The sequence below is a fragment of the Maylandia zebra genome, linkage group LG3, assembly GCF_041146795.1.
Source record: "Maylandia zebra isolate NMK-2024a linkage group LG3, Mzebra_GT3a, whole genome shotgun sequence".
NCBI lineage: Eukaryota > Metazoa > Chordata > Actinopteri > Cichliformes > Cichlidae > Maylandia > Maylandia zebra.
Genome location: NC_135169.1, coordinates 55,427,180 through 55,446,466, shown reverse-complemented (window position 1 = coordinate 55,446,466; position 19,287 = coordinate 55,427,180). Strand labels below are relative to the sequence as shown.

Sequence of the window (19,287 nt, the reverse complement as noted above, 5' to 3'; positions counted from 1 at the left end):
ACATACAAACAAAGAGTACGTTGCCTGTGCGTGCGTGCGTGCGTGCGTGCGTGTGTGTGTGTGTGTGTGTGTGTGTGTGTGTGTGTGTGTGGTGGGGGGGGTCAGAGTGTGACCCCATAAAGACTTCCCTAAACCTGCTGGTCTGGAAGTCCAGCAGTTCATCTAAACAAAAGGCACTTAGCCTAAATCAGATATAGATACATTTATCCTAAATGAACAGAGGGAGTGACTTTAAGTCTGATTTCAGACTATGTCAGTATTAGTTAAGCCAAGAGTCGGCAAAAGCTTTATGACCCGGAAAGTTCTAATTCCCACAACATATTGTTGGATTAGTAAGCAAAACTTTTCTGTGATGAAGATTTTTGGGGTCGTTGTTTTAGTGATGGGTTCATTCTGTCAGTTAGCTTTGGCTTGTTTTCTTATTTCAATAGAGGGAGTTTTACTAAACATGGACATGTCGAGGAGCGGCTCATTATTTCTGTAACAGTGCACTTAGAGAAAACTGTCAGGTGTCGCCCCCTTTGGTGATGATGTTTTGTGCTCTGATGAGCTAATAATCAGCTCTCTTTTCCTCCTTCTTTGTTCTAAGCAGGCCTGCAAGATTGAATTAACAGCGCTGTAAAACATTGTTGTGAGAGCAAATATAAGGTGAGCTTTTCCAGATTACAATGGGCTGAGGAAAAGGTCACCTGTGGGAACCTGCGAGTTCCTGTCTAAAGGATTGCAGCGAGTCAATCCAGTCCAAGATCATAAAGAACTCTTTTTCTAAAAACAAAAGAAAGAACAAATAAATGAGCTCATATTGATGAGGGTGGAGACTCTGATGCTTTGTGCGTGAGGCTCCACTTGTCTGCTGTGCAGCCGTGACAAAGACTGGACCAGCGTTAGGATGAGTAGATGTTGACAAACAATTCACGACGCCGTTAAGAAAAGGGTGGATGCTTTGCTTTGCTTTTGGCAGGAGCACAAGAGAGAGAGGGAGACCGAAAGGTTCACATGAGAGTGGAGCTGCAGACTCCACCCTTGGGCGGCTAATTTTGGGTTGCTGATGTTTGCTTTAAGAAAATGTTGTTTTATTGACTGGGTTTAGATGATGGTGTCACATTATATTGTTGGGAAAATGCCAAATGCTGAAGGGGAGAAAATGTTTGATATTACTGATGTTACCATTAACCAAAGCAGGCCACTGTAGAAGTCAATGACATTTTATAGAAGGAAAACAGAACCAAAGCCAAATGTAGGAGTTATATAGGGGATTGGTGGACTTGTCACATTCCAAATCCAGTTATGGAATAACAAACACTGGTCCAAGGGAAAGGGCAGGTGATACGAGGTGGTGCTGGAGGGAAACGAGCAAAGTAAAGACAGCAAACCTATTTTGGTTCGATTTGATAAAGTCAGATTAAAAGAAGTACCATGACACTCAGAGGATCAACGTGAAACTAAAACATACGCACATTTTGTATGAAGCACATGACTGATAACTGTTGTGTTTTAAGTTTAGTTTCTTATAGCACAGAGTGGATCACAGTGAGGGAAGGACAGGGGGGGAACTGAGTTTAAATGTGAAGTTGATGCTAATATACAGGTTTTGTTTCTAGGTCGTTCTGGGGATGCAGGCTCTGGGTGGAGCCAGGAGCTGAAAAGATCGAACATGATAATTAAACTGATTTTATTATTTAAACACAGGTTTGCAGGCCCGGAGCAAATATACTCGAGAGGAGAATCGCTGAGGTTTCCTGAGAAATGATCTGATGAACCTTTTTCTTTTAATTTTCTAGTTGTGGTTTTGTTTGACACATGAAGATGTGTCAAAAGGGGGAGTTTTAGGTCTAATTTGAAACAATGGATTATATGATCAATGATGCAATTCTACACTGCAATCATCGAGTCCATCCTCACCTCCTCCATCACCGTGTGGTACGCTGGAGCCACTATCAGGGACAAACAGAGACTGCAGCATGTTGTGCGCTCTGCTGAGAAGGTGATTGGCTGCAGACTCCCATCTCTGCAGGACCTGTACGCCTCCAGGACACTGGGGCGTGCAGCTCAGTCACAGCTGACCCTTCTCACCCTGGACACAGTCTGTTTGACCTGCTCCCCTCAGGCAGGAGGCTCCGGTCCATTCGCACCAGAACCTCTCGCCATAAGAACAGTTTCTTCCCCTCTGCTGTTGGACACATGAACAATAACCGTATGACTGTTCCCACCACTACCACGTGACCCTACGCTGTGTTCACTGCATCATTCCATGTTTGGCCCTGATCACCACCTGCACTCATGTATATATCTATCTACTTAGCACTTTTAATCCTTATTTTTATTTTTATTTAAGTGTTATATGACAGTATGTTTGCACTGAAGCACCGCAGCAATTTCCTAATGTTGTAAACCTGCTCAACATTTGGCAATAAAACCGTTTTTGATTCTGATTACTGTCAGCATTTTAATCGCTAGTTTAAAGGCTGCAGCTGTTGCTCTAACATAAATGTAACAGGCCTCAGTGCTGGTTCTAATAGTCTGAGCTGCTTCCAGCTTTATTTGTGAAGAGCACAGCAGCTTACAAAACACGTAGCTAGCTCGTACAGCTGCGACGTTAAACTTTCATGAGCTAAGATGACCTTAAAATAACGGGGCTACGTGTGGTGATGCTAGCGTTAGCCACGTTAGCGCGTTAACTTCACAGGTGGTCAGACTGAGTAAACAGGCACTAAGTCAGAGGTTGGGCTCTCCGTTTCGCTGCAGGATCCCTTCATTCATGCAATTTATGCAGTTTATTAAAGTGCAATTGGAAAAAGGATTTTGAAATGCAGTTTTTAAAAGCATTTCAAAAATCAGTTTATTAAATGGGAATTCAAAAATGAATTTACAAATGCAGAATTTATTCTATAATTCATTACTTAAGCACAGAATTCTTTATTTCGATGCGCGTGGCTCTTGTGGTCCTCCATACAGGAGTGAGAACGTGTTGGCAATTGGGTCGTCCTTCCCCTCATCATAGTCTGCCACGCAGGCCGTGACAGAAAAGCCCACTAAAAGAACGCCCACCAGACCAAAGCAATGGTTTTGACTTGATCAGCATTAACCCCGCCCCCTGACTTTGATGGGTGAAGCTGACAAATAAAATGTATTTATGAACAGCGATGCAGGGCCAGGAGTAGCAACGTGAATTAAATAAATACATCATTAAATAATTCATTAAATGTGTCAGTAAAATAATCAAAATAGAAAACAAACCAATAATTGATTAAATATGTAATTAACTAATTTGAATTGTATATAAACAAATATTGAAAAATTTTAAATGAAATTAATGGATAATTCATTATTAATATATATCTTTAATTGATTATGTAGATTTTTTAATTACTGAAATAGTTCATTCATTAGTGATGCATTTATTTAATGCAACCATAAAATTATTGCTAGTTTAAGTAAAATCAATTTAAGACATCAATATTAAAGGTTAACTTATGATAATGAATACATGCAACTATAACTGATGACATAAAAATGAGGATTTCTTAAGCTGAAGCCAAAGTGCTGACTCATTTGTCATGTTACTCTCAAATGTTTTCCCTAATAACAAGAACATAATTACACTTTAGCCACAAGAGGGCAGCAGCATTAATATAAGTCACATGTATATAAAGGTACAGTGATTATATTACAGTGATTTTGACAAAAACAAAACAGTTGATGGCAGTGTGTTTTTCCATGACAGAATAATTACGCACACCCCACTTTGCAGTTATTTATTTGTAAAAAATGTTTGGAATCATGTATGATTTCCGTTCCACTTTGTGTTGGTCTTTCACGTGGAATTCCAATAAAACTGATTCATGTTTGTGCTGTAATGTGACAAAATGTGGGAAAGTTCAAGGGGGCCAACACTCGGACCGGCGGCCGCCTCGGGTCTCTGCTCCTCCTGCCTCCCCTTTCCCTCATCCACCTGCTGCCTCTGTGGAAGCTCCGCCATAGCCACCACCAAACAACTGAGTTATTTCTACACATCGACCAGCATCCGGCCAATCCACCACCTTCCATCGTTTATACCGTTACAAAAAAAAAAAAATCATAAAAAAACATCATTGGCCCAGAAAAACGAAAAATCACCATCAGTATGCCCGATGGCCAGTCCAGCTATGGTCGTGCCATCAGTTAACCCTTCGCTTGCCAGCTGTGACACGCGTGCCCAGGGTTGCCGACCCCTGCTCTAAAGCATCTGATTTGGATTCCTGAGATCAAATATATTTTCCTTTGGCTTTGTTTTCTTCCCATTTGTGGCTTTAATGTAGTGTTACATCCTGTTTGTTTGCTTCCATCTGTATACATGTCCAGATTCACTGTTATGTTTCTATTCTTACATTGCTGTGTGATCACTGTTCCCTCTGCTGACTGATGTGACCTTTTGTATCTCACACTGATACTTGTCATATTTGTATCTGCGCCTAAAAGATAAAAAGTTTTCCATGCTAAAACACAGCTCCACCTCCTGCAGTTCTCCCTCTGAACCACTAGATGTCTCTGTTATCTAAATGAAGACGTGCAGCACAGCAACCACAGCAGCGCTCAGATCACACGTGTCCTGTTATTATGTATAAAAGCATGAAACAGGTGAGACAGGTGGGATCAATATTAATGTTGTGGAAATATATGAAAAAGCAACAGAAGAGAGAAAACATTTCGTGTTTCTAGAAAGATCTTTCAGCTCATAGCTGCTCACAGACTGTATTTACAAGTGACAAACTGCAACTCTACAGTACATCTACAGTATATATCAAATATATTCTGTATTCAAATCTATTGAGTGATGTTTGAAAGTCTTTCCAGGTGAGTTTGATCCAGGAGGGTCTGAAGCCAGAGTCAGACAGAGACTGTGCAGAGACTGTAGAAGGACAGAGCAGCAGCAGAGCAGTCCAGATACACTGATGATCCTCTGTCAGATCCAGAGGGACACACAGGGATGATGCTGGACTCTACATTGTGTCTGACAGTGGAGCTGTTCTCAGAGCAGTTCACTCTGCAGCACTGACAGTCATCTGCACTTCTTCTCATTCCTCTGTCAGTCACTGCTGGATGAAGCTCTCCTCTCCACCTCCCAGTAACATGGCCCAGTCAGAGCGTCTCTACACACAAGCTGCTGCTGCTTCAACCTCTCTGGATCATCAGGACACAGCTCCTCCTCTCTCAGCACACACACCGTCCTGTTTACCATCATAGCCTCCACCTGCAGAGAGAAGAAGGAAGAGCAGAGGAGATAAACGAGTGTTTCCAGAGACTCTTCATCAGCTGTCAGTCAGTGATGCAGCACATCCAGTATAAAGAGCAGCAGGGACTTCAGTGCTGGGACTGTACTAGGACTCATTGTTGCTTCACTTTTTCTAATCTTTGGATTTTTATTGAAGTTGATGAAAATGTTTTTCCCTCCTAGTTTGAGTTTGGACTTTCATTCATTAGAAGAACCTTGGTGTGTCCACTCTGAGCTCTGTAGGAACCCCAACAACAAGCCCAACAATCCAGATGGACGGTTCCAGCTGTTAACTGGAGGAATTCCATCCAAACATCTGCTCTCACTAAATTCTTCCTCACCTACAGACTGTGTTCTTCACTGCTTTAAACTTGGAAACGAATGCAGTCATTGGTCTGCGTGCTGCTTTGTTCAGAGAGCTGATTGGCTGTTGACAGTGTTTGATCAGAGCGTGTCAGCCGTTACTATGGTGACCATAAAGGTCAGAAACAGGAAGTGTTTGTGTCCAATCCTGAAGCCTGTCACCATTCTCCTCTCACAGCTTCACTGAGAAGCTGCAGCTTTACAGGAAACACTGGATCTTTGTTTCATACTGACTGTGTTTAGTACAATACTGCTGACAGCACCACCCACTCACTCCATCACTCTACTTACACCAGAGTCTCCAGTCTGTAGTCTGGACTCTGCTGAAGATCAGACAACTGCTTCACATCTGGATCCTTCAGGTTGTTCCAGCTCAGGTCCAGCACTCTCAGATGGGAGGGGTTGGACTTCAGTGCTGCTGCCAGATAATCACAGCTGATCTTTGACAAACCACAGCTCATCAATCTGTATAAAGAATGAAAGATGTAAGTTTATTAGACAAAGTGCTTGAAATCATTCAGTGTTTCATCATCTGTTCAGAGCTGAAGAAGGTTCAGAATGTAGAAGTTTAGAAAATGGAAACTCCAAACAGCTGAAGCCAACAGGAAGCAGCTTCAAACAGGAAACTGTGCAGAGTTTCAGACTATATGTCCTGATGCAGCCAGTTGGATTTTGGAGATTTGAATCTCTGTTCTGTGACTAAGTCCTTGAATCATTTCTTCCAGTTGGTCCAAAAAGACAGACTAAGTGTTGGACATGTGTTGTGGCTCCATTAGGGGAGCTTCTAAATGTGATGTGATGGCCCCTCTGGGTCTGTCAGATCACAGCACTGGAGAGAGCTCAAACTGGGCACACACTTGTTCCAGTCTGGACCAAAGACTCTATACTGGGACTGAGGGACTGCTTTGACTGCACCCACTCATGTTCTCACTTAGATCATCGATTTCTACTTACATTTCTTTCTGGGAAAAATGGGGATTACTTTGGAAACAGGAAGTATTTTCCCCAATAAGCAGCCCTGGATTAGTAAATCACTCCAACATGTTCTCAGGCAGAAGAAGCTGTCTTGTTATGAGGGAGAGAAGAAAAAGATTGAGGCACAGAAACTTGTTGAAAGAGAGATAAAGCAGCTAAAATCAGGTGTAAAAGTAAAGCAGAGGATGAGCTGAATAAAGGACACTCAAGGCTGGCTTGGAAAGGAATGAAGTCCATGGTGGGGATGCAGGACAAGGAGCAAAGATGAATGTGATGCTGAATCAGCAGAAGACTTGGACTCATTGGATTCCAGCTTTGATATCATTGATTTCAATGAAGAGCTTTGTGATTGTAGCAAAGGGCTGGTAGCTCTGAGAGTCCCACTGATGAGGTGTTTGTGTGGAAATCTCTTAGTGGGACCAAAGAGAGAAAAAGCCCTGGTCCTGATGCTGTGGGAGGGAAATGATTGAAGTGTGCTGTGAGGAACTGACTGGGAGATTTTCACACATTTTCCAGTCCTCCTTGGAACAACAGGATGTTCCCAGCATATGGAAACAAAGGTTAAGTGTCCTATGGCACTCAGTGATAATGGTGCTGTGGCCCCACCACCTCCACCTCTTTGTAAAGGAACTAACTGTAATCTGAAGCTTCAAATGGGACTAAGACTTCCTCCACTAGGTGGCAGTGTCTGATGAGAAAGTGTTAGTGGAGCTGGCCTGGAGTCAAAAACAGGAAGATGCAGGATTTGGGCTGAAATGGGGAAAAGTGGTTCGCACTAGTGCCTTAAAGCAAGAAGGTTGTAGGTTGAAGCTTGTTGGCCTTTCTGTGGAGGTTGGATGTTCTCCCACAGTCCAATGAAATGCTGCTTAGGTTCATTGGTGCTTCTAAATTGGCTGTAGGTGTGGATGTGAGAGAGTGCTTCTCTGTCTCTCTCTGTTGGCCCTGTGATGGACTGCTCACCTGTGCAGGTGGACCACGCCTCTTGCCCTATGACAGCTAGGGCACAGGCTGCAGCCCTGTGAGCCTAAGCTGAATAAACAGTTAGCAAAAATGATCCATAGATGGCCTGAAATCCCCCAGTTAGCAGTTTGGTAGATAGCTATGACATGCTAATCCCATCCAGCAGCTGTATTCTACCTGTAAGCTGATCCCTGCTGAGCCAAAGCACTTTTTCATATACAAATTACAACCTTTAATAGAAACCTATTGGTCAGCATCTTATTAGCCTGCTGTTAGCTTCATTCCACAGAAAACTGAGAGAAACTAACAGAGTTGATAAAGAATAAAGAGAAATGTGCTGATTTAAAGCCTTTGAAGTGCTTCAGATGATCTCTGTCCACTTCTGTCCACTCATTCATTCATGTAAGCTTTCTAATGCAGCTTTGATCTTCACAGTCTGCTTCATGAAACTCATTCTAACCCTGAATGTCAGAGTGTTCCTCCTTCTCTTTCCCATCATTCATGCTGGCAGTGGAGGAGATTTGGATGTTGGACTGTGTTTTGGATGATGTGTGTATGTTTGTGTTGGACTGCTGTCTGTAAAGCAAACGCACATTTTGCTTTGGATTTCAGTGTCAGACAGACTTTAAGGTGGAATGAAGAGTTGGAGAGTTTCACAGTGAATTATCCAGTGGAGGATTTTTCTTCTTCTTTGAAGGTTTGAAATGTGAACATTGTTCTGCTGCAGTCAATGGACTAAACCAGAGAAGAAGAAAACAGACTTTACCATGAAGATCCTCAGTGTGGATCAGTATAATATCAGCCCGATGTCTGCAGTTTAGTGTCAGCACAACTTTCACATCATATTCATCTCAGCACAACTAAAACATGCTGACTGACCTCAGAGTTTCAAGTCCACATCCTGGACTCTCCAGGAAACCACACAGATGCTTCACTCCTGAATCCTGCAGCTTGTTTTCTTTAGTTGAAGACCAGTAGTCATTACTCAGGTCCAGCTCTCTCAGATGGGAGGGGTTGGACTTCAGTGCTGCTGCCAGATAATCACAGCTGATCTCTGACAAACCACAGCCCTTCAATCTGTATAAAGAATGAAAGATGTAAGTTTATTAGACAAAGTGTGAGCTTGAAATCATTCAGTGTTTCATCATCTGTTCAGAGCTGAAGAAGGTTCAGAATGTAGAAGTTTAGAAAATGGAAACTCCAAACAGCTGAAGCCAACAGGAAGCAGCTTCAAACAGGAAACTATGCAGAGTTTCAGACTATATGTCCTGATGCAGCCAGTTGGATTTTGGAGATTTGAATCTCTGTTCTGTGACTAAGTCCTTGAATCATTTCTTCCAGTTGGTCCAACAAGACAGACTAAGTGTTGGACATGTGTTGTGGCTCCATTAGGGGAGCTTCTAAATGTGATGTGTTGGCCCCTCTGGGTCTGTCAGGTCACAGCACTGAAGAGAGCTCAAACTGGGCACACAGTTGTTCCAGTCTGGACCAAAGACTCTATACTGGGACTGAGGGACTGCTTTGACTGCACCCACTGGGACTTTTTAAAGGCTCATGTTCTCACTTAGATCATCGATTTCTACTTACATTTCTTTCTGGGAAAAATGGGGATTACTTTGGAAACAGGAAGTATTTTCCCCAATAAGCAGCCCTGGATTAGTAAATCACTCCAACATGTTCTCAGGCAGAAGAAGCTGTCTTGTTATGAGGGACAGAAGAAAAAGATTGAGGCACAGAAACTTGTTGAAAGAGAGATAAAGCAGCTAAATTCATGTGTAAAAGTAAAGCAGAGGATGAGCTGAATAAAGGGCACTCAAGGCTGGCTTGGAAAGGAATGAAGTCCATGGTGGGGATGCAGAACAAGGAGCAAAGATGAATGTGATGCTGAATCAGCAGAAGACTTGGACTCATTTGATTTCAGCTTTGATATCATTGATTTCAATGAAGAGCTTTGTGATTGTAGCAAAGGGCTGGTAGCTCTGAGAGTCCCACTGATGAGGTGTTTGTGTGGAAATCTCTTAGTGGGACCAAAGAGAGAAAAAGCCCTGGTCCTGATGCTGTGGGAGGGAAATGATTGAAGTGTGCTGTGAGGAACTGACTGGGAGGTTTTCACACATTTTCCAGTCCTCCTTGGAACAACAGGAAGTTCCCAGCATATGGAAACAAAGGTTAAGTGTCCTATGGCACTCAGTGATGATGGTGCTGTGGCCCCACCACCTCCACCTCTTTGTAAAGGAACTAACTGTAATCTGAAGCTTCAAATGGAACTAAGACTTCCTCCACTAGGTGGCAGTGTCTGATGAGAAAGTGTTAGTGGAGCTGGCCTGGAGTCAGAAACAGGAAGATGCAGGATTTGGGCTGAAATGGGGAAAAGTGGTTCGCACTAGTGCCTTAAAGCAAGAAGGTTGTAGGTTGAAGCTTGTTGGCCTTTCTGTGGAGGTTGGATGTTCTCCCACAGTCCAATGAAATGCTGCTTAGGTTCATTGGTGCTTCTAAATTGGCTGTAGGTGTGGATGTGAGAGAGTGCTTCTCTGTCTCTCTCTGTTGGCCCTGTGATGGACTGCTCACCTGTGCAGGTGGACCACGCCTCTTGCCCTATGACAGCTAGGGCACAGGCTGCAGCCCTGTGAGCCTAAGCTGAATAAACAGTTAGCAAAAATGATCCATAGATGGCCTGAAATCCCCCAGTTAGCAGTTTGGTAGATAGCTATGACATGCTAATCCCATCCAGCAGCTGTATTCTACCTGTAAGCTGATCCCTGCTGAGCCAAAGCACTTTTTCATATACAAATTACAACCTTTAATAGAAACCTATTGGTCAGCATCTTATTAGCCTGCTGTTAGCTTCATTCCACAGAAAACTGAGAGAAACTAACAGAGTTGATAAAGAATAAAGAGAAATGTGCTGATTTAAAGCCTTTGAAGTGCTTCAGATGATCTCTGTCCACTTCTGTCCACTCATTCATTCATGTAAGCTTTCTAATGCAGCTTTGATCTTCACAGTCTGCTTCATGAAACTCATTCTAACCCTGAATGTCAGAGTGTTCCTCCTTCTCTTTCCCATCATTCATGCTGGCAGTGGAGGAGATTTGGATGTTGGACTGTGTTTTGGATGATGTGTGTATGTTTGTGTTGGACTGCTGTCTGTAAAGCAAACGCACATTTTGCTTTGGATTTCAGTGTCAGACAGACTTTAAGGTGGAATGAAGAGTTGGAGAGTTTCACAGTGAATTATCCAGTGGAGGATTTTTCTTCTTCTTTGAAGGTTTGAAATGTGAACATTGTTCTGCTGCAGTCAATGGACTAAACCAGAGAAAAAGAAAACAGACTTTACCATGAAGATCCTCAGTGTGGATCAGTATAATATCAGCCTGATGTCTGCAGTTTAGTGTCAGCACAACTTTCACATCATATTCATCTCAGCACAACTAAAACATGCTGACTGACCTCAGAGTTTTAAGTCCACATCCTGGACTCTCCAGGAAACCACACAGATGCTTCACTCCTGAATCCTGCAGCTTGTTGTTGGAGCTCAGCTCCAGCTGTCTCAGATGGGAGGGGTTGGACTTCAGTGCTGCTGCCAGATAATCACAGCTGATCTCTGACAAACCACAGTCCATCAATCTGTATAAAGAATGAAAGATGTAAGTTTATTAGACAAAGTGTGAGCTTGAAATCATTCAGTGTTTCATCATCTGTTCAGAGCTGAAGAAGGTTCAGAATGTAGAAGTTTAGAAAATGGAAACTCCAAACAGCTGACAGAGTTCATACGCCTTTGTCAGGGTCAAATTCAAGCAAGACCATGTGAAAATTAAAACACATCATCCTAGGTGAACTTAAACACCTTTGTTCCCCTTTTGTTAAGACATAGAAAAGTACACCACACAAAAATACTGCAAAAGGAAACGGTCGCCTTATATACATAGTGTATAAACTCAAAATGCACATTTCACTTCAAATTAAGATTAAGGCTTTGAACAGATCACATAGTTCAGTTCAACATATAAGACTTTAAGAATGCACAAGCATCTACTTAAAATCTATTTAATTTATCATCCATGATATTATTTTGTACAATTCCAATGTATTTTGTTCATCTCCCTTAAATAAACAGGCAGTCTTAAAGTATGAAATATTCATATACAAACACATATAAATGTGTGTACTGTCTCAGTGGCTGATAGTACCCCACAGGCCTCAGTGTGAGCTTGAAGACATTTATAATGTTTAAGTAGTTTAATGTGCAGGTGCTGACGATAAACACATTTTGAATGAAAGCCGGGGAACTTTGGTAGCACAGAAACAAGTGGCTATTCTTTGTGACTATATGGATCACTCACAATACCATTATTTCACACAAAGGCACCAAATTAATACTCAAAAAAGCTGCAGCAATACACACAAATATAAACAGTACTTGGTGACAACTTTGCTTTTAGCCTTTAACCCTTCTTGACTTCTTTTGATGTGGCCTCTATATTTTACCTTTAAAAACAGTTTATCTTGCCAATCTGTTATTTTCTCATTTTGACCAACTGTATCAGCACAATTTATCTAAATTCAGACAAAATTTAAAATACAAGTAGAAAGTGATATTTTGACTGTAAAAACCACACACATGTTTAACGAATCATCATCATAACTTGAAATGCAAATAGAGATTGTACATTTTTAAAAATACGCACATGTTTTGCAAACAACAAAGTTATATGGTACTATTTACCAAAAAATGCAGCCAAGGCTCAGACGTTTTTCATATAATCATTTCAAACTATTTACAGAACAATCAGGTGTCAAACAATAGTTTGTGTCACTCTAACACATATGAGAACAGCACAGGGATAAACCTGCAGGTCTGACAGCAGGTGTGTCACTCAGCGTTTACACTGCAATCTGCCTTTGTTGGCTTTAAGGCAGCAACTGTGACGATCACTAGTAGAACTGACACACAAAACAAAACAACAGCTACACACTAAATACACAAGACAACAAACTAACTTGAGACCAAACACGGTAAACGTCACAAATCTCTCACGTATCAAAACTCTCTCTCTCTTTCGCTCACTCGCTCTCTCTTGCCGGTCACTCCTAAAACTTCCCCCTTTTGCTAAACAACCAAATGTCATGTTTCCATATCATTTTTGATTGGTCGACATGGTACATTTTCCCACCTATAGGGCTTTGGAGCGTGATGTCACGGGAGATGGGCCACGCCCCCTTCCGCCATGACAGTAGGCCAGCCAAAGGATACCATTTCAGCTATGGATCGTATGTGTTGTGTTGTCGGTTGCAACGTTAGATCACACGATCGTGAAGGCAAGAAGCTGGATAACGGGCTCTCTTTTCATCGTTTTCCGTCCTGGAGGCAACGTGAGGGATCCCATGTATCCGATATTACTAAACAAAGACGTCAGGCTTGGATTGCAGCGGTGAGACGAGCGGATATCGAGTTCTCTGCAATCCCCAGCTTTTTGTTGGTTTGCTCACGGCATTTTCTTTCCGGTGAGTTCTAAATTAATTCATATCACTCTTGAAAGGCTTTTAGTGTGATTTTCAACGTGCTGAGGTCATAGATAATGAGATAAAACATGCTAATGTGTGATGCTGCAGAACCACATCATGTCGACTGAGTAGCTTATGATTTGGCATTATTGCAGGCAAACCAGCATATGAAATGGATGTAACAAATCCAGACTGGGCACCAACACTGCACATGGGGCATGACGACATACCTGTATCAGACTCGGACCGGCACTCAAGGCGTACGCAACGGAAGCGAAAAAGAGCACCCATCGGAGGTAAACAACCCCCCCCCCCCCCCCCCCCTCTAAAAACATACTAAATTGCTATCACTGTACACTAATCCGCACATAACTTCCAGATGAATCACACACCTGTCATTGGAATATTGGTGTACATTTACCTTATGTCTAATTTTATCTTACAGGCTTTCGTTATGCAGCTGCAGAGTCTGAAGGTGTGCCCCATGCAGAAGTGATTGATGAAGATCTGACAGAAGACCAACAGCAAAATCACAATGTCATGGAGGCAGTGGACAGCAGTTGTGTTGGACAAGTGGAGGTTGAGGTACCAGCTGCAAATGTGGATATACTGAAGAAATGTAAACCTTTTAAAATGATGACAGATTACAAACTCTCAGCTGTGTCTGTAATCAAACCTCTGTAACTTTGCTTCACTTCAGCAGCATCAGCTCATGTTCACATGTTGATTCATGGTTTGCTTCAGTTTTTGATGGACTGCAGAATATTTTGAAGGTTATCTGCTATAAAAAGCCAGAACAGGAAAATCTGCTTCATGTGTTTCTGTTTGATCCTCAGTGACTTTGACACAAAGGCCTCTGCTGTGATGATCACATCTCTGATCAAGTCTCACAGTGTCAGCTTTGTTTTTATACATATGGATATGTGCTGATAAATGATCAGAATTATAATATTTCCCACTGTCTGCTGTGTGCCGTGACCTTTGACCTGCTAAAGACAGTCAGCTGTGGATTATTCATTGTTGTGTCTGATACTTAGAACTGTGAGGAAGAACACTACACAGTTAATCAGGGTCCCCTCTCTCTGAATCAGGAAAGCTGGGCAGGCCGCGTGTGGGCCGCGGGCCATACGTTGAGTCTCACTGTTTGAAATGTGAACATTGTTCTGCTGCAGTCAATGGACTAAACCAGAGAAGAAGAAAACAGACTTTACCATGAAGATCCTCAGTGTGGATCAGTATAATATCAGCCTGATGTCTGCAGTTTAGTGTCAGCACAACTTTCACATCATATTCATCTCAGCACAACTAAAACATGCTGACTGACCCCAGAGTTTCAAGTCCACATCCTGGACTCTCCAGGAAACCACACAGATGCTTCACTCCTGAATCCTGCAGCTTGTTGTTCCTACTCAGGTCCAGCTGTCTCAGATGGGAGGGGTTGGACTTCAGTGCTGCTGCCAGATAATCACAGCTGATCTCTGACAAACCACAGAGACTCAATCTGTATAAAGAATGAAAGATGTAAGTTTATTAGACAAAGTGTGAGCTTGAAATCATTCAGTGTTTCATCATCTGTTCAGAGCTGAAGAAGGTTCAGAATGTAGAAGTTTAGAAAATGGAAACTCCAAACAGCTGACAGAGTTCATACGCCTTTGTCAGGGTCAAATTCAAGCAAGACCATGTGAAAATTAAAACACATCATCCTAGGTGAACTTAAACACCTTTGTTCCCCTTTTGTTAAGACATAGAAAAGTACACCACACAAAAATACTGCAAAAGGAAACGGTCGCCTTATATACATAGTGTATAAACTCAAAATGCACATTTCACTTCAAATTAAGATTAAGGCTTTGAACAGATCACATAGTTCAGTTCAACATATAAGACTTTAAGAATGCACAAGCATCTACTTAAAATCTATTTAATTTATCATCCATGATATTATTTTGTACAATTCCAATGTATTTTGTTCATCTCCCTTAAATAAACAGGCAGTCTTAAAGTATGAAATATTCATATACAAACACATATAAATGTGTGTACTGTCTCAGTGGCTGATAGTACCCCACAGGCCTCAGTGTGAGCTTGAAGACATTTATAATGTTTAAGTAGTTTAATGTGCAGGTGCTGACGATAAACACATTTTGAATGAAAGCCGGGGAACTTTGGTAGCACAGAAACAAGTGGCTATTCTTTGTGACTATATGGATCACTCACAATACCATTATTTCACACAAAGGCACCAAATTAATACTCAAAAAAGCTGCAGCAATACACACAAATATAAACAGTACTTGGTGACAACTTTGCTTTTAGCCTTTAACCCTTCTTGACTACTTTTGATGTGGCCTCTATATTTTACCTTTAAAAACAGTTTATCTTGCCAATCTGTTATTTTCTCATTTTGACCAACTGTATCAGCACAATTTATCTAAATTCAGACAAAATTTAAAATACACGTAGAAAGTGATATTTTGACTGTAAAAACCACACACATGTTTAACGAATCATCTTCATAACTTGAAATGCAAATAGAGATTGTACACTTTTAAAAATACGCACACGTTTTGCAAACAACAAAGTTATATGGTACTATTTACCAAAAAATGCAGCCAAGGCTCAGACGTTTTTCATATAATCATTTCAAACTATTTACAGAACAATCAGGTGTCAAACAATAGTTTGTGTCACTCTAACACATATGAGAACAGCACAGGGATAAACCTGCAGGTCTGACAGCAGGTGTGTCACTCAGCGTTTACACTGCAATCTGCCTTTGTTGGCTTTAAGGCAGCAACTGTGACGATCACTAGTAGAACTGACACACAAAACAAAACAACAGCTACACACTAAATACACAAGACAACAAACTAACTTGAGACCAAACACGGTAAACGTCACAAATCTCTCACGTATCAAAACTCTCTCTCTCTTTCGCTCACTCGCTCTCTCTTGCCGGTCACTCCTAAAACTTCCCCCTTTTGCTAAACAACCAAATGTCATGTTTCCATATCATTTTTGATTGGTCGACATGGTACATTTTCCCACCTATAGGGCTTTGGAGCGTGATGTCACGGGAGATGGGCCACGCCCCCTTCCGCCATGACAGTAGGCCAGCCAAAGGATACCATTTCAGCTATGGATCGTACGTGTTGTGTTGTCGGTTGCAACGTTAGATCACACGATCGTGAAGGCAAGAAGCTGGATAACGGGCTCTCTTTTCATCGTTTTCCATGCTGGAGGCAACGTGAGGGATCCCATGTATCCGATATTACTAAACAAAGACGTCAGGCTTGGATTGCAGCGGTGAGACGAGCGGATATCGAGTTCTCTGCAATCCCCAGCTTTTTGTTGGTTTGCTCACAGCATTTTCTTTCCGGTGAGTTCTAAATTAATTCATATCACTCTTGAAAGGCTTTTAGTGTGATTTTCAACGTGCTGAGGTCATAGATAATGAGATAAAACATGCTAATGTGTGATGCTGCAGAACCACATCATGTCGACTGAGTAGCTTATGATTTGGCATTATTGCAGGCAAACCAGCATATGAAATGGATGTAACAAATCCAGACTGGGCACCAACACTGCACATGGGGCATGACGACATACCTGTATCAGACTCGGACCGGCACTCAAGGCGTACGCAACGGAAGCGAAAAAGAGCACCCATCGGAGGTAAACAACCCCCCCCCCCTCTAAAAACATACTAAATTGCTATCACTGTACACTAATCCGCACATAACTTCCAGATGAATCACACACCTGTCATTGGAATATTGGTGTACATTTACCTTATGTCTAATTTTATCTTACAGGCTTTCGTTATGCAGCTGCAGAGTCTGAAGGTGTGCCCCGTGCAGAAGTGATTGATGAAGATCTGACAGAAGACCAACAGCAAAATCACAATGTCATGGAGGCAGTGGACAGCAGTTGTGTTGGACAAGTGGAGGTTGAGGTACCAGCTGCAAATGTGGATATACTGAAGAAATGTAAACCTTTTAAAATGATGACAGATTACAAACTCTCAGCTGTGTCTGTAATCAAACCTCTGTAACTTTGCTTCAAACACAACAATAGAAAAAACTCTGAATGTTTCACATTAAAGTCGTACATTTCTCACAAAGCTCAATTATGTGACAGACATTTTATCCCATGTCAGTTTGGCCTCATCCTGGGCCGGATTATCCAGCACACACTCTGACCACAGGCCCAGGGGCCACGCACAGCTGGGCTCCATCCAAGAGACAGCAAACAAACCAACACAATAATAAAAAGCACCATGTGATCTTCTTACATCTTCAAGACAAACATAGTAAAAACATGAGCATATTTGTTTCCTGATAAAATGATGTGACAGGTAGAACAGAGTAAAGTGGTGGTGTTACAGCCTTTCTCCCCTCTGCTGCCGAGGCTGTTAGTCTCTCCCAAACTCAGCTACAGGACTTCCAAATGAATGAAAGCAGCAGAAGTGGCTTTACAAATGAAAGAGGAAGAGGAGAAGAAGAGGAGAGGGAGGCCACCCTGACCATCACTCCAGCTGAAAACATCACACTTCCATTAGAGTTGGTGAGGAAATGTTGAGCAGGATGAGCTGCTGGCTAATCTGGAGGCTGTAGCAGCAGCTCACAGTCACAGTGGGTTTCCACTCGTGAAAAAGCTCTGGCTGCTTCATTTCTCATCTCATATCAGAGACTTTAATGCTTCACTGAAGCTGTACTGTGATGCTTCCATATTCCAGTGAGGCCTCCATAATGATTTCAGCTGTTCTGTACACACACTGTGTGCCCTGTATGGCTCAAAGTCTCTGCAGCCTGTTTTTATCTGCTATCATCAGATCTTCATCATCCTCATTCACATCCCTCACACACTCTACAGCCTCATCAGCACTGACTTCATCTTCACTGACTGATGGAGCACAACATGAACCTGTGGAGGCTGAAACACTGTCCTGTCAAACATCTCCCCGTCACCACTCCACTTCTGTCAGCCTTTAAATGAACCCTGCTCAAGTCTGTCACTTCTGTTTGGAGCCAAAAGGAAAAACTGTTGTTCAGTCATTTGGAAAGACAACATTTCTGAAAGCACTCAAACTTCTTCACATTTGTCTTCAGACACATCCTGAACATTTAGGAACTAAAGAAAGTTTCAAACATCAAAGACCTGAAATATAGAAAAACAACAACAGCCGCAGTCAGTGAACTCACCTCAGAGTCTCCAGTCGACAGTTTGGACTCTCCAGTCCAGCACACAGAAGCTTCACACCTGAATCCTGCAGCTTGTTCCAAGTCATGTCCAGCTCTGTCAGATGGGAGGGGTTGGACTTCAGAGCTGAGGCCACAACTTCACAGTGAGACTCTGAGAGTAGACAGTGAGTCAGTCTGTGATGATAGAAAATATAAAATGTGTTATTATAAAAGCAGAAAATCTGCATTATAAACACAGACTGAATGTATATGAAGACAAAACAGAGTGAGGTCATAATCTGATGAATCTGCTCTTCACATCTGTGCTTCAGCTCCTCTTACTGTGTTTGACATGACACAACGATTGAGTCTCTCTCAGACCTGCAGACTTTTAATGAGAATCTTTGTTTGGCTTTAATCTGCAGATGAAGGAGGAAGATGGTGTCACATTTAGGCTTCCATAATGTCCACAGTCTGTCACTGAGATCTGATCCAGAGTCAGAGTGAAGACACACATTTGGACTGTTTCCTGTTTTGACTCCAGAACATTTTGAATGAGTTCAGCTCAGTGAAGAGTTCCAGCTGGAAAGATGATCTCTGTTTGCTACCTGCTGTCAGGTACGACTGTTCACGTCCACATGCAGGAAAAACCTGCTGACTGTTACCAAACGGAGCAGAAATCTCATCACTGGACAATAATGATGAATGAACTCAGAGCTGCTGATATCAGATCTGATTTCAGGGGAACTAAACACAGAAATGATTGGCTCATTTGAGCTTTCTGAGCCATTATCTGCTGCTGTGTCGCTAGTTGGCAGAAAATGATTTGTATTCCTGTTCAGGGCTTCAGTGTTTATGAGTCCAGATCCAGGTGACAGCAAGTCAAAATGATGTTACCTGTCTGTGTCCAGCAGCAGCCTGTATTCACTTTGAATATTGTTATAACCTGACATGGATCAGTTTGTCTTTGATTGGTTTGTAAATGTCACTGTTTCCATTGGACCTGAGTGACGTACAAAGACAGAGAGGGAGAGAAAGGAGAGAGAGGATGGA

General features: G+C 42.1%; 2 protein-coding genes across 2 annotated transcripts in view; both read right to left on the bottom strand.

Annotated features, from left to right (window-relative positions):
• Window positions 1-19,287, bottom strand: part of LOC143416813 (NACHT, LRR and PYD domains-containing protein 12-like) — a 379,525-nt gene that overhangs the window by 354,132 nt on the left and 6,106 nt on the right. The window lies entirely within an intron of this gene.
• On the bottom strand, window positions 3,742-18,828 carry LOC143416823 (NACHT, LRR and PYD domains-containing protein 12-like). Its single transcript, XM_076882472.1, has 4 exons — window positions 18,256-18,828; window positions 14,376-14,552; window positions 5,906-6,079; window positions 3,742-5,230 (listed from the first exon to the last, which is right to left on the bottom strand). The coding sequence occupies exons 1-4, from the start codon at window positions 18,528-18,530 to the stop codon at window positions 5,218-5,220; spliced, it is 639 nt and encodes a 212-aa protein (XP_076738587.1). The 5' UTR covers window positions 18,531-18,828; the 3' UTR covers window positions 3,742-5,217.

Bases quoted from the DNA above. Each gene is read 5' to 3' on its own strand.
- LOC143416823 (XM_076882472.1), bottom strand. From the start codon at position 18,530: ATGACCTCACTCTGTTTTGTCTTCATATACATTCAGTCTGTGTTTATA. The intron at 14,553-18,255 runs GTGAGTTCACTG...TTCTTTATACAG, and splicing joins TGTCGACTGGAGACTCTGAG to ATTGAGTCTCTGTGGTTTGT. The intron at 6,080-14,375 runs GTCAGTCAGCAT...TTCTTTATACAG, and splicing joins TGTGGACTTGAAACTCTGGG to ATTGATGAGCTGTGGTTTGT.